This window comes from Sinocyclocheilus grahami, unplaced genomic scaffold (genome assembly GCF_001515645.1).
Source record: "Sinocyclocheilus grahami isolate Dianchi unplaced genomic scaffold, SAMN03320097.WGS_v1.1 scaffold423.1, whole genome shotgun sequence".
Classification (NCBI taxonomy): domain Eukaryota; kingdom Metazoa; phylum Chordata; class Actinopteri; order Cypriniformes; family Cyprinidae; genus Sinocyclocheilus; species Sinocyclocheilus grahami.
In genome coordinates this window covers 363631-390032 of record NW_015505602.1, presented here as the reverse complement: position 1 = coordinate 390032, position 26402 = coordinate 363631, and the positions used below count along the sequence as shown (strand labels likewise).

The window sequence follows — 26402 nt, the reverse complement described above, 5'->3', positions numbered from 1 at the left end:
CACAAAGACTCGTCTCTCATTTGCCAAAAAATATCTTGATTATCCTCAAAACTTTTGGGCAAATATTCTGTGGACTGATGAGACACACGGTGGCCTAGAGTGAGCGGAGGCGGCGGATTCGACGAAGGAGCGTCCGGAGGGCTTGCGGCAACCACATGTGACAACTCCGGGCTGGACTCCGCTTCATCCACAGTGAAAGCTGATCCGGCGATCCACAGCGCAAAGTTGATGTATTTCCTCAGCGACCAGCACGGATCAGCCCCAGGCACGACGAAGCAGATATCGACCTCTTTTGGAAAGCCAAACAAAGTAGTTTCGCTTTCACAACGAAGCACACAGCGTCTTCACGACATGGCGGCGGCAACAACAATACTACAGCGAGAATAAAAGTTACGCCTTCTTTCTTTGCGTGAACATTTGGGCGGCGTTATGCAAATCTTCCCACATAGTGACGTAGATATGTGGGGGCGTGTTAGAACGAGCCGTTTTAGGTAGGCGTGGTTGACTCTTAACTTTTATAAAGAATATCTCTTTGGATTGGAGACTTTAGTCTTTGCAACTTTACAGATCTTCTTTATGCACCAAGAGCTTGTAACATTCCAAAGAGAAAGGAAAAATTTAAATCGCATCATATGACCCCTTTAAAACTTTTGTGGAACAGAAAGGTCCCATGGGTGTTAAAAGGTTCTTCATAGAACCACAGATGCCAGTAAAGAGCCTTTATTTAGTAGTGTAGAACCTTTTCATTGCTCAAAAGGATTTTAAACCATTAAAATGTTCTTCACACTAAGAAAAACTGTTCACCGAAAGGTTCTTCAGAGAACCAAAAAATGGTTCTTCTATGGCATACCCCTCTGGAACCTGTATTTTAAAGAGTGTAAAGATTGTTTCAAAGCAGCTTCACATTAATAAACAGGAAAATAAGTGTTAATGTTGTGAAATTCATTCAATAACTCAAATTCAATTTCACCTGCAAAGCAGCTCTACAGTGTCACTATTTAGATCAATCAAGTTCAATAACAGTGTCAATTGTGCACCATCATCGCATCATGTAGCTAACCTCTCCACTTCTGCATTGCTTGACTAGGATGAAAAAGCCTTGTGCAGGTATCACCTGTTGCTGGTTAGTGTTGCGCTGATGGTTATCTGTGTCCTCATGAGTCTCTGTGGAACTTTTTCTTCACATTCGCCACGTTCTTTCCAGGGGAATGACCTTCAAAAGGTAGTACTATGGATTTGAACTGTAGAGCATACCAATGTACTCCGATTTACTAAAGAGCTCTCTAATACTTAGTATATAGTGCTCTATTTGATTTGCATTTTTTCTTGAGAATGCATGCAAGTTTGTGTGAATTAGCATGTTTTGAGTTTTATTATAGTTTGTTTTAAAAGCATTTAAACAATTGAAATAATTCATAGGAATCGCTGCTGAGCCAATGAGGAAAAATCTGCAGAACGTCCACGTTTGAGAGTGAACTGGCACCTCGTACCATCAGAACACATGAAGACATCTGCTACTGAAAGAAATGAGCATTTGGGTATTCAACAGTAATTGTCTATTCCCAACATGTTTGTCTTGTGGAGCTAAAAAATTGCAACCAGTTATGCAGGCTGCATGCAATTCATTCAGAATAGATCTCATCTAAATGTGACTTTATTTCATGTTTGGTTGCAGCATTATGCTATGATATGTAAGTGTTAACAATCGCAACATAACCTGAGATTGGTGGTTATAATATAACTATACTCCAAGAGTAAGTTAGATGATTGAAAGCCTTATCTTGACGTCACACGAATGAATATCTTGAATATGAATTTGATTTAAATACATTAATTCATTGCACATTTATTTTTTCTAAAAAAATGTATTAAAATATTCCATTGTGCAGTAAAGGTGTCTGGACATTATTCAGTGGTGGTGCGTTCAGTGTTCTGGTCTTTTAATTCACGTACAAAAACTCCACACAAAACACACTTACCTTTTGACAATTCACAAAAACCACTTTTTATCACAACGACCAATCATCAGTCAGGAATTGGTGGATAGATCTTGACGTTAACAAAGCAAAGACAGCATAAACTTCATCTTGAATCATTTCACAAACAATTTACCTAAATATCTAATGTATTACATTGGCCTTGTGTGTTTACATTCACTTCTAAATTAATAAAAGATTAATAATTTTTGATTAAGCCTATTAAATGTTTAAAATTACACCTTTAAATGTTATCGTTACCCATTTAATTCTTCGAAACTTAATTTTAATAGAATATTGATATTACTGAATACCCCCCCATTCAATCTACAACAGTCTTCAAACCCCGCCCCCAGAGAAACATCAGCCAATCCGAACATGTAAAAAAAGCAGCCCGTGTTTTCTTATTGGCTAAAAAGTGCGGGCCGCTACCAACACATTTTTTTCCTTTGCGCCTTCCAAGAGTAAGTTAGATGATTGAAAGCCTTATCTTGACGTCACACGAATGAATATCTTGAATATGAATTTGATTTAAATACATTAATTCATTGCACATTTATTTTTTCTAAAAACAAAATGTATTAAAATATTCCATTGTGCAGTAAAGGTGTCTGGACATTATTCAGTGGTGGTGCGTTCAGTGTTCTGGTCTTTTAATTCACGTACAAAAACTCCACACAAAACACACTTACCTTTTGACAATTCACAAAAACCACTTTTTATCACAACGGCCAATCATCAGTCAGGAATTGGTGGATAGATCTTGACGTTAACAAAGCAAAGACAGCATAAACTTCATCTTGAATCATTTCACAAACAATTTACCTAAATATCTAATGTATTACATTGGCCTTGTGTGTTTACATTCAATTCTAAATTAATAAAAGATTAATAATTTTTGATTAAGCCTATTAAATGTTTAAAATTACACCTTTAAATGTTATCGTTACCCATTTAATTCTTCGAAACTTAATTTTAATAGAAATATCATATTGATATTACTGAATACCCCCCCCATTCAATCTACAACACAGTCTTCAAACCCCGCCCCCAGAGAAACATCAGCCAATCCGAACATGTAAAAAAAGCAGCCCGTGTTTTCTTATTGGCTAAAAAGTGCGGGCCGCTACCAACACATTTTTTTCCTTTGCGCCTTTCAGAGTCTATTGACACAAACAGATGTGATTTCTCACCAATTTCAGTTGTAGTATAAAAACATTACAACACTTCGAAATCAGTGAATGGTATCTGTTTGAAGAGATCCAACCGCTTTTATGTTCAGAAGAGACGGCAGACATTTTGTCCCCTTCGTCCATTACATACAGCTTTCATCCTCAGCATTCACTTTTACCAAAAACGTTTTGCTAAAACGCTGTTTTAAACTTAAACCACAAAACTATAGGTACTAGTAAATCAACTTAAATGACAAAACGCGACCTCGTGGTTTTATATTACATAAATGTTGTCGTATCATTATTACCTTTTATATGATTTTAAAAACCAATAGCGGCAGGTCAGCTTATAGATTAGCTAGTCGTTTTGTGCTTTAGCACGATTGCCTCCACGCCACATTCCTTCATGGACCAGCAAACTTACTTCCTGCTTTACGTTAAACGACGGCGACTTCAACTAATCAGACGCGTGTAATGACGCAGCGGGCAACGTGATTGGCTGAGCGCGGCGAGGAGGGCGGGGCATGCTGTCTCGTTGCTTGTGCGTGTTTGTTCGAGGGAAAAATCTGCTGGAGCGATTCGAGGCCTTGCATCTACTTCATATGAACGAAAAAGGAATAAACACGTTCTGTTTGGTAGTTTTCCCTCATGCAACAGGCAGAAACCTTTGGATAAATTCAAACGGAGGTCGCGGAATGGTTTGCATTATTGAAATCACATTATTGCTTGTGTTACTGTACAAAGGCTGCTGGTTTTGTAAATGTGGACGGTTGTTTATGGGCAGGGCCGCAGTTATTTGTCCAGTGCTCCTGTGCATGCTTTATTGCATGAGTCAGGAGTTACATTCGACAGCCTAGATGCTAATTTGAGCGTTTAGTGAATGAAAGTGTTAGCAGATCACCAGTCTCTGCTGTTGCATGGCTCTCAAGGGCCTTGCAGCATGGGCTGGGCTGGCCTGGCGTGTGTTTCTGTGTGAATTTAGTCACTTCAAGGACGGACAGTAAAATGTCCCTCATGAGACACAGCCCATTTATGAGCTCACCTGTATAATTCATTATTTAGCCCAGAAAAAGACAACATGCATTATCATTTTAAAAGGCAGGAGTCTGGAAATGTTCCAACGAATGCATCATGCATGCCTACAAATAAGAAAATATAATAAAAAGCCACACAATTTACAGTGCCTAAATGTTTGATATGACCAGAGATAGAAAAGCACACAGAATGGCAAGTGTTGTAGTTTCATAAGGTTTCGAATACTGTTTCAATTTGAGGCTATTCTTGATATAACATGCTACTTTACAGTTTCTGTGATTATGTAGTATGTACACTAGGCACAGTATTCAAATACATTTGCCAAAATGCAGTATACAACATAACACACTGTATGGATCTCCACAATGCATTGCACTTGAATGCATTGGAAGTAATTACGATTTTTATTACTATCTCTATTTTGACTTATTAATTTGACAGCCTCAAGTAAAGAGAATTTTTTACTCAAAATTGAATTAAGAATACAAATTTTTCCCAAAAATGTCACTTGGCGCCACATGTGATCATCATAGCCGTAACGTAGCAAACTACTGTTTGTACGGTTGCGTATAACCTACTGTTGTCACTTAATATTTATAAAAAGTATAAATCACAGTAAGCCGTATGTTAATATGACATTTTCCAAGGAGTTGGTCAACAGGTGGTATACTACAGTTTTGCAATGGATCTATGGATGGATTGTACTGACATGTTTGTTTCTTGTTTTCTAGGTGTTGAACAATCACACTTGATTCTCATCGTATGAGAAGAATGTAGAGACGTGAATACAATCAGCTGGTTTTCTCGTTGTTTTAATTTCGTTTTATTTTGAGACGATGGCCTACACAAATTACAGCTCACTAAACCGAGCTCAGCTCACCTTTGAATATCTGCACACAAACTCGTAAGTACTCATTTTAGTGTGTAATTAATAAAGCAGTAAGCCTTGTGAAGCCGTGGTTTACAGTGAATTTATAACGGCTAAGGGGCGTTGTTTGGCACGAAGTGGAGTGCCGTGCCAAACCACGCCCCTTAGCTGTTATAAATTCACTGTAAACCACGGCTTCACGGGGTTTATTGCTTTTATAAAACGGTTATTCCGTATACGTAGTTAGGTTTCACAAAATAAAACAGCAAATAAAGTGTAATGATATTAATAAAAACTGTATTCTTCCGCCAAACGATGTAGTTCCTCAGAAACAGTTGTGCTTGCAACAAAGTGATTGCCAAGCAACACACAAAGTAAACAAAGGTGTGTTTGTAGAGTAATTTACAACAGCTTCGAACGCAGCTCAACCAATCAGAATCAAGGACCGGAACTATCCGTTTTATAAATAAAACTATGTCATGGTTTTTTCATAATGGAGCTCAGTACAACCATTCCTGAAAGAGAAACGTCCTGAAACAGGCTACCATGAGAACTCTGGGAAAGATTCCTTTGGTATTTTTGAGACTGTGTGCTTGATTTTAAGTCTTTAGATTATGCGGCTGTGGGATCGCAGAATATTATGTGTTTTTGAGCATAAGTTAGTGTAAAAATGTTCATTTGTCATCTGACAATTACATCTTATATAAATGCCAAGCATTTACCACATAGACTAGTGTTGACTGTTACAAATTTTAAAGATTGATCTTTTTTTGATTGATGAACTTGGTACACCCTGACTGCTAAAACTTGCATAGCAGTCAGCCAATCAGAGTGGAACTTGTGATTCTCAAAAGCGGCCATTTTTGTCAACATCCATTGATGGTCGGTGAACAGTCTGTGAGATCCTGCTTCTACTTTCTACAGAGCAGTTTGCAGCGATAACATGACAAGAAGTCATTCCTTTTTGATGAAATGCTGTGGCACGATTGACATTTGGCGATGCAGAGCTCAATTTTTGATGCGCTTACTATCAGTGGGAGGGCAGACGGTGTAAATGTGTATGTGAATCGAACACCAAAGAGCAGTTTTGAATGTGGATGTTGTTTTGGTTGTACATTCGTGACAATGTTTTAATAATGCTGAATTGTTCTTGTGTAACAACTCAACTTTGTCGCATACTTCTGCACCATAGACTGTAAAAAAAAACATGGACGTAGTGTCCGTGACGCCACCCGTAGGTTTCTAAAGAGCATTTTTGAAGCTCAAAGTGGGCGGAGCGGGCCGTCGCCATCTTGGCAGCGCGTCACTCCCGGATAATCGAAAATGGGCAAAGAGGCGGGAGCAGGTTGCTGAAACCACGCCCACCTAGCTCGACGGTGGTGACGGCAGCGGCAATCCACCTGTCACTCAAGTGGCCACGCCCTTAATTATGCAGAACTTTAAGGCTTAATATAATTTAAACGGATCACCCCCCTCACAGTTGTCATGAAGGGCAAAATTAGCTATATAGACCAAAATCATTTTTTGAACCAGGCTGTAAACATGTTTTTTTCTGCTGTAAAGTTGGGCATTTTAACATGGGGAGTCTATGGGATTGACTCCCTTTTGCTGCCAGCCTCTAGCTGCCAGTTGATGAATTACAGTTTAAGCCACTTCCGTGTTGGTTTCACGAGAGAGACTGGAAGGTTGCCTCTTGTTCTGCGCTTATGTAACACAGGGCGATGAAAACGATCACTTTTTTTTTGTTGTTGTTGTTGACTAATTATTTTTGTTGCCGACAGGACAACCCACGAGTTTCTTTTTGGAGCGTTGGCCGAACTTGTGGACAACTCAAGGTACTACCACTGTTTTTTCCGTCAGTAATTATTAAGTATTACTGACACACTAAATCATACTGAGGAATCAATTAAATGATTTGCACCATTAAAGTGAACATTCACTCCATTTCTCGTCTACAGAGACGCAAATGCCACACGGATAGACATCTACACAGGTTGGATACAATAGTTTTATGTTGCAGTCATACATTTCAACACTAGCAAAAATATGTATTGTAACTAAATAAATTGACCCCTAATATATGTTAATATTCATTTGTTATGGCCAATCAGAGAAGAGACCAGATCTGAGAGGCGGGTTTATTCTGTGTTTTCTTGACGATGGCACTGGAATGGACCCCAGTGAGTAAAGCAAAGAAAAGAAAACTGAACCATTCATACCACAAAATGCATGCATTTCCACTCAACAACATCTCATACATGACACAGTGATGACAGTAGAAATGTTTTGAATAGGCGAAGCCACACATGTCATCCAGTTCGGCAAATCAAGCAAACGATTCCCAGAGTCCACTCACATTGGCCAGTATGGAAACGGATTAAAGTCGTAAGTATTATGACACTTTTCTCACAAACCAATAAGATGCACGTAACTTGATATTTAGTTGGGTTTTTTTATACATAAACATCCTGGTCTTTTTTAGGGGTTCCATGCGTATTGGGAAGGACTTCATTCTTTTCACCAAAAAAGATGACAAATTAACGTGTTTGTTTTTGTCGCGAACGTTTCATGAAGAAGAGGGTCTGGACGAGGTAAGACGTTGATTTCAGGCATCATATACAACCACTCGTTCTGAACGAAAAGCAGACTTCTGAGAGTTTTTGGCCTGTTCTCGAAGGTGATTGTCCCATTACCCAGTTGGGATGCGAAGACCCAGCAACCTCTGACTCAAGACACAGAGAAGTACGCTACTGAGACTGAACTCATATTTAAGTATTCACCTTTTAAGAATGAAGAGCAGCTATTCTGCCAGTTCAAGAAGATCGAAGGACCCAGTGGTTGGTTTTTAAAGCAGTCTGTCAAAAATGAAATCCATTAGATTGTGTCTTGAATGAGGATGTTATATCTGAGTACTGTGTGTTTGTAGGTACGCTGGTTGTAGTTTATAACTTGAAGTTGATGGATAACCGAGAGCCGGAGTTGGATGTGGAGACGGACCACCAGGACATCCAGATGGCTGGGACGCCTGTAGAGGGAGTGTGAGTTAACCCGCAAATGATCTGGGCCTGTATTTATCAAGCCTCTAAGAATTACTCTCAAGAACACTGCTAAGTATTGACTTAAGTGTAAAAAAAATGCTTTGCTTAAAAGTTATTTATCAAGCATCTCAGTTGTAATTTAAGCGAAGTGTAGGACTAAATCTTAAGTGTCAGTCTTAGAGTTGATTCATGACACTTTGCTGTGCCACAAATGGGATTTTGGATGACGACATACAGTAGGCATGGACCCATCACTGAATAGATTTCCTTATTTAAGAATATTCTCGGATAAATTCACATTGAATGGTAAAATTTCTAAGAGGAGTTTACATTCAACACACATTTGACACTAAAGAATTTTCAAGAGAATACATTATGATATACACGTTGGAAAGATAAACATGTTTTCCACCATGTCTTAATTACAAATTTAAACCAGTGTGCTGTTAACTGACCTGCCTTTAAGCTTTAGGGTTGTGCCGATAGTCGATAGTCAGAGATATCGCCTGTTGCTGACGATTGCAAGACGATTAATATTATTATTATAATCCGTCAAAAATAGACTAGGCGCCTATCTTCAGTGATGTAGTGCAGAGAGCCGCTAATGGGACGCTTCAGAAAAACGTGCCACAGCACAGCTAGTATAAACACAAGCATTGACTAGAGTGGCCACAATCAGCTCCGGAGGCCGTGTCGGACCGTAACGCACCGCAGACGTGTGCAGTGCAAATAAGTGGTAAGAGATTTATTCATTATACAGTGTAAATAGCTTCACTTATTATAACAGGTGTTTTTTTAAAGAGCTTAATACTCGCGCTAGACTGAAGTCGGTAATGATGTTCTTTAGTAATGTACAGTGCATCCGGAAAATATTCACAGTGCTTCACTTTTTCCACATTTTGTTATGTTACAGTCTTATTCCAAAATGGATTAAATTCATTATTTTCCTCAAAATTCTATAAACAATACCCCATGATGACAACATGAAGTTTGTTTGAAATCTTTGCAAAGTTATAAAAATAAAAAAAAATCACATGTACATTAGTATTCTCAGCCTTTGCTCAATAATTTGTTGAAGCTTTGTTGACTTTGTTTTTGGGGTATGATGCAACAAGCTTTGATCATCATCATTTGGCAGTTATCTGCCATTCTTCTCCTCACCTCTTCACCTCTCAAGCTCTGTCAGGTTGGATGGGGGCCAATGCACAATTTCAGGTTTCTCCAGAAATATTTGACTGGGTTCAATCCCAGGCTCAGGCTGGGCCAGTCAGGGACATTCACAGAGTTGTCTATAAGCCACCCTTGCTGTGTACTTAGCGTCGTTGTCCTGTTGGAAGGTGAACCTTCAGCCCAGTCTGAGGTTCTGAATGCTCTGGACTGGGTTTTCATTAGAGGTCGACCGATATGGGTTTTTCACTGGCCGATGTCGATATTTAGAAATCAGGGTGGCTGAAATATGATGCCGATTTTTTTGGGCCGATATGTTTGGCCAATTTTCTTTTTTCTTTTTTTTCCCCCTCCATCTCATAAAAGTGAGTTTGAGTAAATGATTATTGCAAGGTACAAGATAGTAATAGTAGTAGTAGCCTAATTCAGAGTAATAATACATGGCTCAAAACTTAAGCACCGTCTCAAAACAGTTCTGAAGCATGCTTTTTGTTTATGTTTGCTGACAGACACCAGCGTTTCCCACAGACTTGCAAATGCAAATTCATTCTCCGCCAGCAGGAGGCGCTGTTGGAGCGGGAGATGTAGTGGTTTCCCCGGTAACGGCTGTAATCTAATAAGCACTGTGCTCACAAACGCTACTTTATCAGGCATTACAGGAAAGGCGAAATGAAAATTACACCGAAGCTTTTCTGAAGACGGTCGGTTCTTTTCAAAGAGACATTCATATAAAAACACCAGTGCTGCATTTTAGTTTTGAAACGTGCAGTGCTCAGTTTATTCAACGAAGTATAAGCCTTTTGGGAAATCTATTTGTGGCGGTGACGAGCCACAAATAACTCAATGTATGGGAAACACTGGACACTGCTATAATCAAATGGCCAAGTGATAACAAAAATAAAAGAGTTCACACATATTACACAGCCTGCTGCTCATAACTGCTTAGAATGCACTGGCCACGAGCGATGACATCGTGGATGCTATTGTCGGACCTACACACACATTTCACGAGGAAAGTTAACGTGCACGTTATAATCAGCCCAGAAGTTTAGTCTGAATTGCATGTATTTCTACTTTCACATGCAAATGATTGTTGCACTTATGAATATGATAACTTTCCGGCATCTATTCTAATAGGGTAAAACGTAATTATGCTTTCGAAACGGTCTGCTTTGCCCTGCCATCATTAGCTGAAGCTTTGTGTGAACAAGAAGTGGCTGTAGAGTGTGAGTTGCTCCGTCTCTCGTCACACAGCCAGAGAGAGATTCTCCGGTGTTCCACAGCAACACTTAGCTGCCCGCAGATGCGCCTGCCTATAAATCAGCCTAATTTGCAGCACAATCGGCCGATGCCGATTAATTTTAAAACTGCCCAAAAGCGTCCGATTAATCGGTCGACCTCTAGTTTTCATTAAGGCTATCTCAATATTTTGGTGCATTGAGATTTTCATCTACTGCTGAAAAACAGCCCACAGCACACTTTACTATTGGGATGGTAATCTGCAGGTGATGAGCAGTGCCTGGTTTCCTTCAAACATGATGCTTGGAATTGAGGTTCATCAGACCAGAGAATATGGTTTCTCACAGTCTGAGGGTCATTTAGGAGCTTTTTTATTTTTTTTGCAAATTCCAAGTGTGTTTTCATGTGACTTTTTCACTGGGGACAGGATTGAGTTTGGCCACACCGCCATAAAGTCCAGATCGGTGGGAGTGTTGCAGTGATGTTTGTCCTTCTGTAGGTTTCTCCCATTTGCATATATGATCATGGAGCTCAACTAGAGTGACCATCAGCTTCTTGGTCACCAGTCTAGACAAGGCCCTTCTCCATCAGTTGCTCAGTTTGGCCAGGAGGCCAGCTCTAGGAAGAGTCCTGGTTGTTTCAAACTTCTTCCATTAAGGGTAACAGAGACTACATGCTTCTGTGACCCTTCAATGCTGTAGAAATTTTTCTGTACTCTTCCCCAGATCTGTGCCTCGATACAATCCTGTTTCGGAGGTCTACAGACAATTCCTTGAACTTCATGGCTTGGTTTGTGCTACTGTGGGACCTTATATAGACAGGTGTGTGCCTTTCCAAATCATGTCCAATCAACTGAATTTACCACAGGTGGACTCCAATCAAGTTGTAGAAACGTTTCAAGGATGATAAGTGGAAACAGGATGCACCTAAGCTCAATTTTGAGCATGGCATGTACATGTGATTTTTTTTTTTTTTTTTTCCTAAATAAATTTGCAAAGATTTCAAACAAACTTCTTCCACGTTGTCATTATGGGGTATTGTTTGTAGAATTTTGAGGAAAATAATGAATTTAATCCATTTTGGAATAAGGCTGTAACATAACAAAATGTGGAACAAGTGAAGCGCTGTGAATACTTTCCAGGATGCACTGTAAATGTTCTTTGCTCGTTTTCGGTTTGAATTACTGAGGAAATGTAACCGTTTGATTAAGTGCTCGTCGTCAAACTTTTCAAGAACATTCTTCCTCTCCTGAAAGATTTGCATACGTCTCTGTCTCCTCAGCGCCATCACAAGCCCCAACTCCTAACCACTTGAGAGACCTCTCGAGCTGTCTTAAATAACTGGGAGATTAAGAGTGATTCTTAGCTTTAAGAAATTTTATAACTTGCTTTTTTACTTAAGTTTGAAAGTAAGAGTAAATTTCATGAATTCTCAGCACTTAAGACCAAAATGGCACTTTAAGAAGCATGATAAATACGGGCCCAGTTCTTTATCTTTCTGTAGATCTCCGCACCAACCGTAAATAAACACACTTAAAGCAGTAATTCACACCAAATGAAAATTTGCTGCATTCTCAGGCCATCCAAGATGTAGATGAGTTTGTTTCTTCATCAGATTTGGAGAAATGTAGCATTACATCACTTGTTCAACTAATGGATGCTCTGCAGTGAATGGATGCCGTCAGAATGAGAGTCCAAACAGCTGATAAAAACATCACAATAATCCACACCACTCCAGTCCATCAGTTAATGTCTTGTGAAGCCAAAAGCTGCATATTTGTAAGAAACAAATCCATTAAGTTGTTTTAACTTTAAGTAGCCTATTCTGGCCAAAATACTAGTCTTGGTCTATAATTTAAAAAGTCCATCCCTCGTCCTCTCACATCAAAGCCCACTAGCATATTTGTTTAGATCAGTTTTGGACCGTTTTATCTTGTAAACTGTGCTTGGTATATATTTCTCATCTGATTCAGACTAGATGGCTTTTTCATTTGAGAAACTAATATTATGGACTTGTATATTAGCCAGAAGCAACCGTTTAAAGTTAAAAATGTCTTAATGGTGGATTTGTTTCTTTCAAAAACAAGCTTTTCATTTCCACAAGATGTTAATTGCTAGACTGTAGTCGTGTAGATTATTGTGATGGTTTTTATCAGCTGTTTGGACTCTCATTCTGACGGCACCCATTCACTGCAGAGCATCCATTGGTGAGCAAGTGATGTAATGCTACATTTCTCCAAATCTGTTCTGGTGAAGAAACAAACTCATCTACATCTTGGATGGTATGAAGGCGAGTACATTTTTAGCTAATTAAAATTTTGGGGTGAACTATTCCTTTAAATCTGCTAGTCAGCGTCTTCAGGATTGCTTGAAACTTCTAGACAACAGTGGTGGATCAGATTGGAGTTAAACTCTATAGGAAGTTGGGCTTCCAGGAGAAGAATTATCATATACCGACTGATGTTTCTCTTGAGCTGGCATGTGGCAAGTGTTTTTATCATGTGAATGCAGTGTTGGATGTGATACTAACACGTATGTTTGTGTTGCAAACAGGAAGCCAGAGAGGAGATCATTCCGTGCATATGCTGCTGTCCTGTACATCGATCCCAGAATGAGGATCTTCATACAGGGTCACAAAGTCAGAACTAAGAGATTGTCCTGTTGCTTATATAACCCTAGGTAATCACGAAAAATACCAGTTTCACACATACACAGTCTCAGGGGGCTTTTTAACACAAAAATTACCTCTTAAAGTTGTGAAAAAATGCTAGTTTATAAGTTTTTTACTAGCAGTTCTTGTGAACTAAATCAAGTGTGAAAACTCCCTCAGAGGCGGTGGTAAAAATTCCGGACTCAATATATGTTACGCATTATTTTCTTTTAACTTCTAGGATGTACAAATACACATCAACGCGCTTTAAAACCCGTGCGGAGCAGGAGGTCAAGAAGGCAGATCACCTCTCGAAACTTGGTGAGCTTAACCTCAGTACACATGAACATCTCAAAGTTGACTAGAATTGGGCGTTAAGGGAAGTTGACTTCAGGCTTTGTGGCTTCTAATGGCATTTCCTCTAACTGACCATTTCTGCTTTTAACCTCTTCAAATACTGAACCACAAGTTTTGACAGGATATAGCGCCGGGTTCCTCAAATCTTGCCCTGGAGGGCCAATGCACTGCAGAGTTTAGCTCCAACCCTGATCAAACTCACCTACCTGTGATTGTCTAATGATCCTGAACACATTGATTAGCATGCTCAGGTGTGTTTGATTAGGGTTAGAGCTAAACTCTGCAGGAAAGTGGATTTCATGGGCCAGATTTGAGGATCCCTGATATAGCGGCTCGCTTTCACGCACAATTGGCATATTTATAAATGCATCTTTTTGCTCTTCCCTTGATAAAGATTGGAACAAAGGAAGAAAAGTAAATGTTTTTGACTGGATTCTTAGTGAATTAGACTTTGTGCTGTAAAATCAAATCACTTATGTCTCTTCTTTCTTTCTTTTTTTCTCTTGTGCATGTTTGACTTCCTCTCTAGCTGAGGAGAAGGCACGAGAGGCCGAGAGTAAAGCTCGTGCCCTGGAGTTAAAGCTTGGTGATGATTTATCCAAAGAAGCCAGAGTAAGACCTCACAACCACCTCAACACACACACATCTCCGTCAAAGATCAAGGATATCAACTTTTCTGTGAAACAAAAGCAAATGATTACAAGAATGTCCAATGAATAAGGACTGACTTGGGCCATCAAATTGTTTCCCAAAAGCATATTCTTTGTTTTTTTGTGATGGATGATTAAGGGAATTTGGCCTTTGTTTTCCCTCGTATTGATATTCCTGTGAAACAGGAAGCCATGGCTGGATAATTTCATGTTCATAATCACCCTGGTATGCCTAAAATTGTAAATATGATTGGGAATAAAGTTCAGAGATTTTACTTATAATTTCTAGGGGTACCAATAATTGTGTCCAAGGTGTATTTGAGGAAAACATTTATTTCATAATGAGATTTTCCCCCATTTTCAATTGTTTTAGTTCAATGACAGGTTAGATTTTTTTAAAATAAAAGATCAAAAGGATAAATAATGCAGGTTTATTCTCATAGCCTTCTTTGATCATATTTACCATGGGCACCAACAATTCTGGCCACGATTGTAAATAGAGCATGCACTTTAGCAAAATAAGCAAACTAACATGTAGTAGAATCTAGATCTTTCATTCCATACATTAGGGGTGAGCGTAGGGATGCTCATATTGACCGTTTAACCATTAAAGTGCCCCAATTATGCCATTTTTTACGGTTCCTAATATTGTTTTGGGAGTCTCCTACAATAGGATTCTATGCATGCAAGCTCAAAAAACGCTTTCGTTTTCTCAAAATATGCATTTAATATCTGCTCATTTTCCAATGATTCTCAAACGATTCATTCGAAGCAGTTCAAAGATTCAGTCTCTCTAAACCCCTCCTTTCCGTGAGCCTGCTCTGCTCTGATTGGTCAGATGGCCTAGTCTGTTGTGATTGGTCTACGGCGTACAGCACGTGTCGGAAACGATAGGCCTATTTCAATAGTTATGTATTTTGAACACTATATAGAAAATTTAAACATCTATTATTTATCATACTTCCAGGTTGTGATTCAGTGCAGCAGCTGATCCAAATAAACAGGATACTGATCCATCTTTCAACAGCAAGCGTTTTGTGAATCCCGCGTTGAACTCGCCGAGATTAGAGAAGCAGTCGTCAGTAGAATGATGTGTTTGTGGGCGGGTCAAATTGTTCGCGGCCGGCCAACGTAGAACATAGGTGCGCATTATGCAAATGTGTTACCCCGTAACATGTAGCCGTCACGGAAGTGGGATTCGAATTACTAACGACTCGTTTCAGCTGGTCAGAGTCGATTCTTTATTTTGGGAGACAATAACTTTATTTATCGTGCACTTTCAGCTTTACAGCTTTGCAGATCGTTTACATTCACATACAGCTACATTACACACTGCATGAAAGGCAGGAAATTAAAAATATTGGAAATGGCATAATAGGGGCAATTTAACCGATAGTAAGAATTTTAACCGATTAATACTATCAGTTAAACGGTTTAAAATGTTTTTGTTTTTTGGTACGTTTTTTTTTTCCACAAATATTTGTAAGTTTGCTGCATGGTAAAAGAATAAATAATGCTATACATGCAGGCGCGTGTCGACACGTGCAGTGTGCATACAGACGCATTTCGCTGAGCAAGCACCTGCTTCACCTTCACTTAGTTAACTGATGTAGTACGTAACAATGGCAAGTGGCAATATTGGATAAATGGTTATCAGTGAGTGAATCCGTGAGTGAATGTATGTCAATTCTGAATGGATTATAGTGCGCAATGTGTGCACCCCTTATAATCACTGGAAAGCTGTCACTCATCTTACTGTAGATCATCGTGATCTCACTAAGTTAATTAAAAAGAATCAAAGAAGCTTTACACTGCACAGTTAATCTCTTATTTGAGAGAACTCAGCATAACTTAACAGAACACCGGCATTTTGGGTGGGGTGAGTGGATTGCGTTCATGAAATCAACAGATATGTCTGTGATTGGCTATATTGCTCAAAGCTGCTGCAAACACGCCGTGTTTGTTGGATCTGCAGGTTTTTAATATATGTGTTTTATTTTCTGTCACTGATTTCAGGCCGCTCTGAGAAAGGCACAAGATTCGGCTGTGGCGTTACGTGCCGAAGCTACTAGAAAACAAGCCATCCATGCATCCAAACAAAAGTAATACACGCCTAAAACATGTAATGCGCACCTACAAACACACTATGACCTCTTAAAGAGTACCTTGAGATATTTTGTCTGTTTTTCTTCCCATTTCAGAGCTTTGAAAGAGCCCAAAGAGCTGAACTTTATATTCGGTGTGAACATCGAGAGACGAGACCAGGACGGAATGTTCATCTATAACTGCAGCCGTCTCATTAAGATGTACGAGAAGACAGGACCACAGCTGGAGGGAGGAATGTGAGTGAAAAACGCACACACTTCATTATGTAAGCTGATGTGTAACAATAGCATTAACAGTATGGATAACTACTGTCTGTGGGTGTATCAGGGCCTGTGGGGGTGTTGTAGGAGTAGTGGATGTTCCCTATCTAGTGCTCGAACCAACACACAACAAGCAGGACTTTGCAGATGCTAAAGAATACAGACACTTACTGAGAGCCATGGGAGAATATCTCGCCCAGTACTGGAAGGACATCGGTATAGGTCAGTCTGTGTGTCTTTCTTTTTGTGTAATATGTGCTGACGTTTATGAAATATCCGTTAAATTATGAATGATTAATTTGTTAGTTTAATAGCTAAAAATATTTTTTGAAATAAATTGAACATGGAATGAAATGTTTCCCTCAACAGCTCAGAAGGGCATAGTGAAATTCTGGGATGAATTTGGTTATTTGTCGGCTAACTGGAACTCCGTCCCCTCAAATGAACTCCGGTTTCGCAGACGGAGAGCCATGGAGATCCCGGTCACCATCCAGTGTGGTATGAACATAAACTTCCAGTCAGCCCTTCCAAAAGTTCCTTTAACATGGCAAATATTTATTTGCATAAATATGGCAAAAGTATATTTTGGTCATAATCAAGATTACTGATTTGATCCTAACTCCTAATCTAAAGTAATGAACTTTTGTGCTACAGACATGAATGTTGCTTCAAATATTGGCAGTTGTTATGGGCTGGTGTATTTTTGCTAATTATTATATGCAAAGTGATCCGATTCCTACCTGGCAGATGCTAAAGATTGGAAAATTTTGTAGACTTGCATTGAATTAGTGACTAAAGTCATGTAGATGGGATCTTTTGACTAGGGTCAGCAAGAAACCGCCTAAAAACACACTAGCAAACACATAGTAATGCCCTATGAAAAAAAACAGAACAACTTAGCAACAGCATAGCAACACCCTAAAAGATAACCAGAACACTCAGTGCCCTAAGAAACAACTAGAACACCCTAGCAACTGCATATAAACGCCCTAAGAAATAACCAGAACCCCCAATACCCTAAGAAACAACCAGAACACCCAATGCCCTAACAAACAACCAGAACACCCCAGCAACTGCATAGAAACCCCCTAAGAAATAACCAGAACACTCAGTGCCCTAAGAAACAACTAGAACACCCTAGCAACTGCATATAAACGCCCTAAGAAATAACCAGAACCCCCAATACCCTAAGAAACAACCAGAACACCCAATGCCCTAACAAACAACCAGAACACCCCAGCAACTGCAAAGAAATGCCCTAAGAAACAACCAGAACACCCCAGCAACTGCATAGAAACCCCCTAAGAAATAACCAGAACACTCAGTGCCCTAAGAAACAACCAGAACACCCAATGCCCTAACAAACATCTAGAACACCCCAGCAACTGCATAGAAACCCCCTTAGAAATAACCAGAACACTCAGTGCCCTAAGAAACAACCAGAACACCCAATGCCCTAACAAACAACCAGAACACCCCAGTAACCGCATAGAAATGCCCTAAGAAACAACCAGAACACCCTAGCAACTGCATAGAAACCCCTTAAGAAACAACCAGAACACCCAATGCCCTAACAAACAACCAGAACCCCCCAGCAACCACGAAACACCCTAAGAAACAACCAGAACACCCTAGTAACTGCATAGAAACACCTTAACAACCAGAACACCCCAGCAACCACATAGAAACGCCCTAACAAACAACCAGAACACCCTAGCAGCTGCATAGAAACACCCTAACAACCAGAACACCCTAGCAACAGCATAGAAACGCCCTAAGAAACAACCAGAACACCCTAGCAACTGCATAGAAACCCCTTAAGAAACAACCAGAACACCCCAGCAACCACGAAACACCCTAAGAAACAACCAGAACACCCTAGTAACTGCATAGAAACACCTTAACAACCAGAACACCCCAGCAACCACATAGAAACGCCCTAACAAACAACCAGAACACCCTAGCAGCTGCATAGAAACACCCTAACAACCAGAACACCCTAGCAACAGCATAGAAACGCCCTAAGAAACAACCAGAACACCCTAGCAACTGCATAGAAACACCCTAACAACTAGAACACCCTAGCAACAGCATAGAAACACTCACAGAACAGGCAGCCCACCCTTGTATCGTTGCAGCAGGCAAACACCACTCACATTTATTCAGAAGATAAATATACTGTAATTTCATAATGTTTTTAATCTTTCTTCCTGTAGATAAGTGTTTGAAGTGGCGGACGCTGCCGTTCCAGATGGATGCTGTGGACAAACGGTACCCAGACAGCTGGGTGTGTCTCATGAACCCGGACGGAACCCAGGACAGGTTGGGAAATTAGATAGCAGAAGCATTCTAACTGTTCAAAACTTTTTTTGGTTTCTTCCTCATTCTTCTTTTTGTTGTTGTTCTGTTCTGTTAGGTGTGATGCTTCTGAGCAGAAGCAGAATTTGCCCATTGGCATTTTGAGAAAGGATATCAAGTCATCAGAGGACAAACAGAAAGATATATCAGAGAAAATCCGTCAGCAGCAAGAAAAACTGGAGGCCATGCAGGTCTGTCCATGATCTCAGCTCACGTCTGAGCCTTTTTGTGTAAATTAATGCTTTATTTCTCCTCATACAGAAAACCACAACAGTAAAATCAGCAGCAGATTTAAAACGGCTCCCTCTAGATGTCAGTACAAAACCTGCAGAAGAGCGCACGCCTCAGGTACAGTATCTGTGTCCAGATGTTTGTGGATAAATCTCACAAAAATATATTTAGGTTACATTTTACCACACAATCAAGAGAGACAAAATATATTTTTTTAAATCTGAATTATTAAAGGGATAGTTGAATCAAAATTCTGTAATTTACTCGCACTCATGTCATTCCATACATTTAAGACTTTGTTTAATCTTTAAAATTATCTCTATAAGCACATTTTCTGGTCAAATTCTCAATGCTATAATGCATCTGGACTTTTACTTTTTAACTTTTTATAATCCTGTTTTAGGTTTTTATTTTTATTTTTTTTCATGGTGTTTAAATACTTAATTTACCTAATTTATATATCTTTTGTTCACATTACAGTATGATAACTAGAGGGGAAATATGCTTAAAATTCATGAAAATAATCGTCCTAAAAATAAGGTTTAATTTTTTAATGCAAAATATATTTTCTCAGATTTTGGTTATTATTATTTTCTATTTCTATTTATTTATTTATCATTTTTAAGAATGTAAATGTGACTTAGACATCTTTTTGACAGGTTTCATGCTATGCATTGTTTTATTTAATTTATTATATTAAAATAAATTTAAAAAAAAATTTGACCCATTTATCCTTCCTAATAGCCGACCCGCTCATCTCAGCGAGCAGCGCCCCGCCCACGATCCCCACCTCTCCCCGCAGTGGTCAGAAAAGTTGTCAGTCAACCACAGATAGCAAAAACTCCTCCCCCTAAAGCAACGCCTCCTTCACGACCTACCCGGACCCCACCAGCTCCTCCCCCTCCGTCCAAAGCAAAGTCATCACCAGCTCCTGCAACGAAGGCAACAAAAGCTGCCGCCAAACCTGTAGCCCCGCCCCCACCACCACCGCCGCCCACAAAGTCACCGGCTCGCAGAAGCGTCACGCAGAGCCACGCCACTACAGTAAGTAGTCTTATATACTCAAACTTTAAACCAGGGGTGCCCAATCCTGGTCCTGGAGATCTACCTACCTGCAGAGTTCTGTTCCAGCCCTGATCAAACACACCAGTCTGTAATTATCAAGTGCGCCTTCAGATCCTAGTTAGTTGGTTCAGTTGTGTCTGGTCAGGGTTGGAGCTGAACTTTGCAGGAAGGTAGATCTCCAGGAACAGGATTGGGCACCCCTGCTTTAAACATTCATGTTTCAGTGCACAAAAAAATATCACAAACTGATACATGTTTTTTTTTTGTTAGCCATCTTCCACCAAGACTGCTGGCAAACAAACTCCAACCAGCAAGAAAGAAAACCTAAAGAAAGGTAGAGTCCAGGAAGAGGAGGATGCAGAGGAAGAAGAAAGTGAAGAAGAGGAAGAAGAAGAAGAGGAGGAGGATGACGAAGAAGACAGTGCATCAGAAGAGGATGAACCTCAACCCAAAAAATCAAAGATGGCGGCGTCTGTTCAGGCTCGAGGGAAAGCTGTCGTGGAAAAAAAAACACCAGCAGCTGTTAAACAGACCAACGCTGAGGTAACACACACACACAAAGTTACCAGAGTGAAACTGTGGTTAATACACACTTAAAGGAATAGTTCACCCAAAAATGAAAAAGTGCTGAATATGTACTTGCCCCCAGGCCATCCATCAGAACCGATTTGGAGAAATGTAGCATTACATCAGTTGCTCACCAATGGATGCTCTGCAGTGAATGGGTGCCGTCAGAATGAGAGTCCAAACAGCTGATAAAAACATCACAATAATCCACAAGTAATCCACACCACTCCATGAGTTAACATCTTGTGAAACAAAAAGCTTTGTGTTTGTTAGAAACAAATCCATCATTAAGAGTTTTTAACTAAAATACGAGTCCATAATCTATAATATTGCTTTCTCAAGTGAAAAAGTCACTTCGTCTGTATCAGAGAAACATTTGCACAGGTTAGAAGCAAAAACAGTCTAAAATGGTTCTTATTAAATATGTTTGTGCATTTAATGTGAGACGACAACAGGGATGGGGACTTTTTTACTGGAGGAAGTGTTATTATTGAATATGTACACGTATTTTTGGCAAAAAGCAACGATTTAAAGTTAAAACACTTTAATGATGGCTGTTTCTTGCAAATAACAGCTTTTTGCTTCACAAGATGTCATTGTGATGGTTTTTATCAGCTGTTTGGACTCTCATTCTGACGGCACCCATTCACTGCAGAGGATCCATTGCTGAGCAAGTGATGGAATGCTACATTTCTCCAAATCTGTTCACATTAAGAATAAAACATCTATATCTTGGATAGGGCTGGACAATAATTCAATATCAATATATATTGTGATATAATTTTTTCAATAATGGTGATATGATTTTTAAACACATTTCTGATATTTCCGATGTTTCCTATTTGTGGAGGTTGACTTCATTGAATAAACGAGCACTGCACGTTTCAAAATCAAAACGCGGGTGTTTTATATGCATGTATCTCTGAAGGAATTTGTCTTCGGGAAAAGTTTCGATGGCGTTTTCATTTTATCAGATAAAGTAGCGTTCGTGAGCGCAGCACTGCTTTGTGTTCAGCCGTTACCGGGGAAACCGCTGTTACTACCGCTCCAGAAGCGCCTCCTGCTGGCAGAGAATCAATTTGCATTTTCAATAAGTCTCTCCAGCAACATGTTTTTGTTTCACTTTTATTTAAGTTTATAAGAATAATCAGCCTATGTTAAAGTTAAAGATACTAATATTAACAAGGTGAGTCTGAGAGTCTCCTGTTTATTTGATGGTGAATATAGGCTAAATACAAATGAAAGGTGAACATTAATTTATTTCTTCTGTTTTTATTCCTAAAGTATTATATAGTTTTATAGGAGGAGGTTTCATAGACTTGGCAAATTCATTTTTCAGAAGTTTGTAGGTACAGACATCTGTTGTGAGCATTCTTGGCAGTTTTTACCCAGTAAATTTTGGCCATATTGTCCAGCCCTAATCTTGGATGACTTGAGTTTAAGTACATATTCAGCTAATTAAATTTTTTGGTGAACTATTCCTTTAATGCAGTTTTAATTGATTTTAATTTCTCTTGTCAGGTTATCACAAATAGCACTAATGAAGATCTGAAGAAAGATGCGATAAAAAATGCACAGAAAGGTAAAACATGCATATTGTTGTGCTTTATAAAAGGATGTATCCAACTGTGTGGTATGATTTATAGATCTAATAAACGGTGTCGTAGATAAAGGAATTCAGGTGGAGGCGAAGGTGAATGGTGATTGGTTCACGGGTCGTGTAACCGCAGTAGAGACGGGAAAGGAGAACATACGCTGGAAGGTCAAGTTCGACTATGTTCCCATGAACACTCCAAGAGACCGCTGGTACATGCACAAACACATACAAATAAACAGATCTGTTCTATTTCATTGCAACCTCAAAATGTTTTGTATACAGCAAATGTTTAATTTGTGTTTGATTGTTTTCAGGGTGTTTAAGGGCAGCGATGACGTCCGTCTTATGCGTCCCGCCTCTCCAGAGTCCCGAAGTCCAGACACCAATCAGGGTCCGGCACGGTCTGTTACTCCGCCCACCGCTGCTGAGCCTGACACGACTCAGAGCGGGCCGAGCAGAGAGACCACAGAAGGCCTTGTGACCATGATGAGGTGCGTTTGTGGTTTCTTGTGTTAATAGTATGTGCATTTTGTGTGCATTTCAACCCGTCGTTCATGGTTTGTTTGGCACAGGACGTTGCTACGGTATTTTTTCCCTCCGGATTTCCGAATCCCTAAAGATTCTGTGAACACTATGAGTGCAGAGGACCTCGTGGCCTTTCCCATCGTAAGTACAGACCATCGTTGCTGCGACACGGAAGCCTTCAAAGATATATCAATTCTAAATTGTTTGAGTGCTTCCACATTAATTGAACTGCTTCCACATTAATTGAACTGCATTAATTATTAATGGTGAATTGCAGAAAGAGTATTTCCAGCAGTATGAGGCCGGACTGCAGAGTCTGTGTAATTCCTACCAAACTCGGGCGGAGTCGCGGGCACGAGCCGTGGAGGAGAAGAGCAGCGGGGCAGAAACCAAACTTCGGGAATCTGAGGAGAAACTCCGCAAACTCAGAACCAACATCGTCGCTCTTCTGCAGAAAGTCCAGGAGGTCTGAAACACACACACACTCACTCACTTTACTGCATTCACACTAGGGCTGTCAAAATGGCTGAAAAACTAAATTCAAATTTTTTTACTTAAATATTATCAATATTCGAATTATACTCGAATTTAAAAGGCATAATTTCAGTTAGGGGGAAAAAAGCTTTTGGCTTCTCTACTGAGGCCACAAGAAGGCGCATCAAGCTAAATATTATGCACATTTCTTCAAAGCATAATAAAATAACACGACTATCTTTGAAAAAAGTGCATAATGTTTATAAACCATATAAAATTAATAAAGTTACTTAAACAATTAGAAAAAAACAGCATCATGCATGTATGTATAGTTTAATTCAAAGGACCGAAAACCAATCACACAGAGTACTTTCTTCATTTAAAAACATGAGATACAGTGGAATGGGGAAAACCGCCATAAAGACATATTTTTTCAAAGTTGAACTTACATTAATTTGACATAGCTTTCTAAACATGCGTTAAACAATTATATGTATAGTTTAATACAAAGGACAGAAAGCCAATCACAAAGAGTACTTTCTTCATTTAAAAACTTGAGATGCAGTGGGATGGGGAAAACCGCCATAAAGTCTTGAGACTTGTTTTTAAAAGTTGAACTTACATTAATTTGACATAGCTTTCTAAACATGCGGCTCTCTTGTGCGAGACACAAGTGCAACGGTGATAGATATCCCTCTAGAAAATGTGATAAATATGCGTTCTGTGTGAACGGCTTGGTTTCAGTTTTGACGTAAACAACATCTTCCCCGCATTTATTGTTCTCTTTTTCCGCTATATATTGAATGAACAACGTAGCAGTGCCGCATCTAGTGGCTTCAACTGGATAGGCTAACAAAAGCATTCAAATGCAATGACACTTACATCGTCGTCGCATTTCCTTGCCTGACGCACACCTAAAAACGTTTTTGCATTCGAATGTGGATTTTTATTTAAAATTTGACGTATATTCAAAATTTGATTATTTTTTATTTTTTTTGGACAGCCCTAATTCACACACATAACATTCCTGTATAAATCACTTTTGCTATTTGTTTTGATTTTGTAGGCCATTGCCAAGGAAATTTTATGAGTTTAAATGACTTTAGAATTATCAACGGAAAAACAATGTTTTTGTCCGTGTTCGGAAATGTCACGTTTTTTTTGTTCCACAGGACATTGAGATCAGCAGTGACGATGAGCTGGACGCCTACATTGAAGATTTGGTCACAAAGGGAGAGTGAAACCCTGCATCTCCTCTGTTTTACCTACATTTTCACTCTCTACACGTGTTTCATGCATTCTATGCGCTCTGACGGCTGACTGGAGATGATTGCTGGTCGGCCACATCTTCATCCATGTACTGTAACAATGCAGCAAGAGCCAACTTCAACTCAATTTTCGGTTCAAAACGCTACTCAGGCCATCGACTCAGCCTTAGAGCAGATTTAACTTGTGGGCCGCAGGTAATGAGAGATACAAATGGTTTCATAAAACCTGCAGTTTGAAAACTTTGTTCGGTTTTACTCTACATGGAGGTTTTGAGTTTGTGCTGGGTGTTTTAGGATCTCAGTGTTGTAAAGCTTCATTCTCAACCCGATTTCATGGAAGAGTCCTTCTCACAGATTCCTTTCAAACCAGTTTGACATTTTGAGTTTGAAAATGGGCTTGAACTTGCTGCTATGTTATCAGAATTGTCTCAAGTTTGAGTTCCTTCCTGTTTCATTTTCCATGTACTTGGATGTGATATTCAGTTTGTGTTTCAGTTTTATTTTTAATCCTCCAGTTTCCTTATTTTTTATTTTTGTTGTTGAATAAACACTGATCTGATGCTGTTAACCTCTTCATTTACAGTATTTAGTCATCTTTATATCTGAGAATATTTTTTAAAAAGTTTTATTAAAACAGTCCAATAAAGTTTAGGATGTACATGTGGTCTTATGATTCTGTTTGTCTGGAAAAAAAACTTCCAGTTTGTGGTCTTGACTTGTAAATTTCAGTTTTTTTTTTTTTTTAATTCAGTTGATGAATGCATTCAACAATTTGCCGAAATGAAAAAAAAACAAATAGCCTATGTTAAATATACACACTTGATTTTAAGTTGTAAATGTTATATTTTGCATAGCTGCTAGTACAGTGTAAATATATTCAACTGGAATGTTGAAATGGAATGTAATGACATCTAATTGATATATACCATATCTTTATAAAGGTATGGAGGAAAGGTGACCTTAAATTTGTAAACATTCACAGAGGTCAATTATTCTGCTAATTTCGTTCTGAATTGATGAAAAATTAATTGATTAAATAATAGATCCCGTGCTAATGTTTTTTGTTTTGTTTTGTAGGGGATGTAGTTTCCCGAACATTTTATTTAGTGAGATGGGCTGCGTGTCATACCTTATATTAAATTGCTATAAACATATTTTTTAAAATATGCAAAATCGCGGCTTGACTTGAGAAACGTGCACAGGAACATTTTACAGGAATGGCGCGAATTTATGAAGTAGCAATTTCCTTCACGAAATAACCTATAAATGTTATAATAATATGAGTAACAATGAAACATTACGGAAGAGGTTACCTACAGCATAATTAGAAGGAAAAAGATTAGAAAGGATCTTGTGACATTTTGGATGAATTACCTTATTTTTTATTTTTTTTTGTTGAATAAACACTGATCTGATGCTGTTAACCTCTTCATTTACAGTATTTAGTCATCTTTATATCTGAGAATATTTTTTAAAAAGTTTTATTAAAACAGTCCAATAAAGTTTAGGATGTACATGTGGTCTTATGATTCTGTTTGTCTGGAAAAAAAACTTCCAGTTTGTGGTCTTGACTTGTAAATTTCAGTTTTTTTTATTTTTTTATTCAGTTGATGAATGCATTCAACAATTTGCCGAAATGAAAAAAAACAAATAGCCTATGTTAAATATACACACTTGACTTTAAGTTGTAAATGTTATATTTTGTAATACACCCCCACATATCTACCTCACTATGTGGGAAGATTTGCATAATGCCACCCAAATGTTCATGCAAAGAAAGAAGGTGCAACTTTTATTCTC

The 26402-nt window shown here is 39.0% G+C and overlaps 2 protein-coding genes across 4 annotated transcripts in view; both read left to right on the top strand.

The window, feature by feature from the left end:
* Positions 1–1523, top strand: part of LOC107551393 (transmembrane protein 248-like) — a 3476-nt gene extending 1953 nt beyond the window's left edge. The window contains exons 4-6 of the mRNA XM_016232977.1: positions 696–709; positions 1088–1222; positions 1420–1523. Coding sequence (XP_016088463.1) covers positions 696–709; positions 1088–1222; positions 1420–1440 — 170 coding nt within the window. The 3' untranslated portion in view covers positions 1441–1523. The remainder of the gene's footprint in view (positions 1–695; positions 710–1087; positions 1223–1419) is intronic.
* A 2105-nt stretch (positions 1524–3628) lies between these two features.
* On the top strand, positions 3629–25142 carry LOC107551426 (MORC family CW-type zinc finger protein 2A). 3 transcript variants are annotated; one of them, XM_016233023.1, is made up of 27 exons: positions 3629–3835; positions 4915–5087; positions 6833–6886; positions 7010–7044; positions 7163–7231; positions 7346–7436; positions 7534–7642; positions 7729–7888; positions 7978–8089; positions 13048–13173; positions 13386–13465; positions 14031–14113; positions 16168–16253; positions 16353–16493; positions 16585–16739; positions 16887–17015; positions 18734–18839; positions 18934–19066; positions 19137–19223; positions 19851–20150; positions 20442–20714; positions 22260–22320; positions 22385–22544; positions 22650–22826; positions 22908–23001; positions 23138–23326; positions 24507–25142. In XM_016233023.1, exons 2-27 carry the CDS (start codon positions 5020–5022, stop codon positions 24573–24575), a joined length of 3147 nt encoding a protein of 1048 aa, XP_016088509.1. In that variant the 5' UTR covers positions 3629–3835; positions 4915–5019; the 3' UTR covers positions 24576–25142. The 3 variants fall into 3 exon arrangements, with proteins under 3 accessions (XP_016088509.1, XP_016088508.1, XP_016088510.1); XM_016233022.1 differs by having other exon boundaries at positions 3629–3846; XM_016233024.1 differs by having other exon boundaries at positions 3630–3846; positions 22406–22544; positions 24507–25141.
* Positions 25143–26402: the final 1260 nt, after the last annotated feature.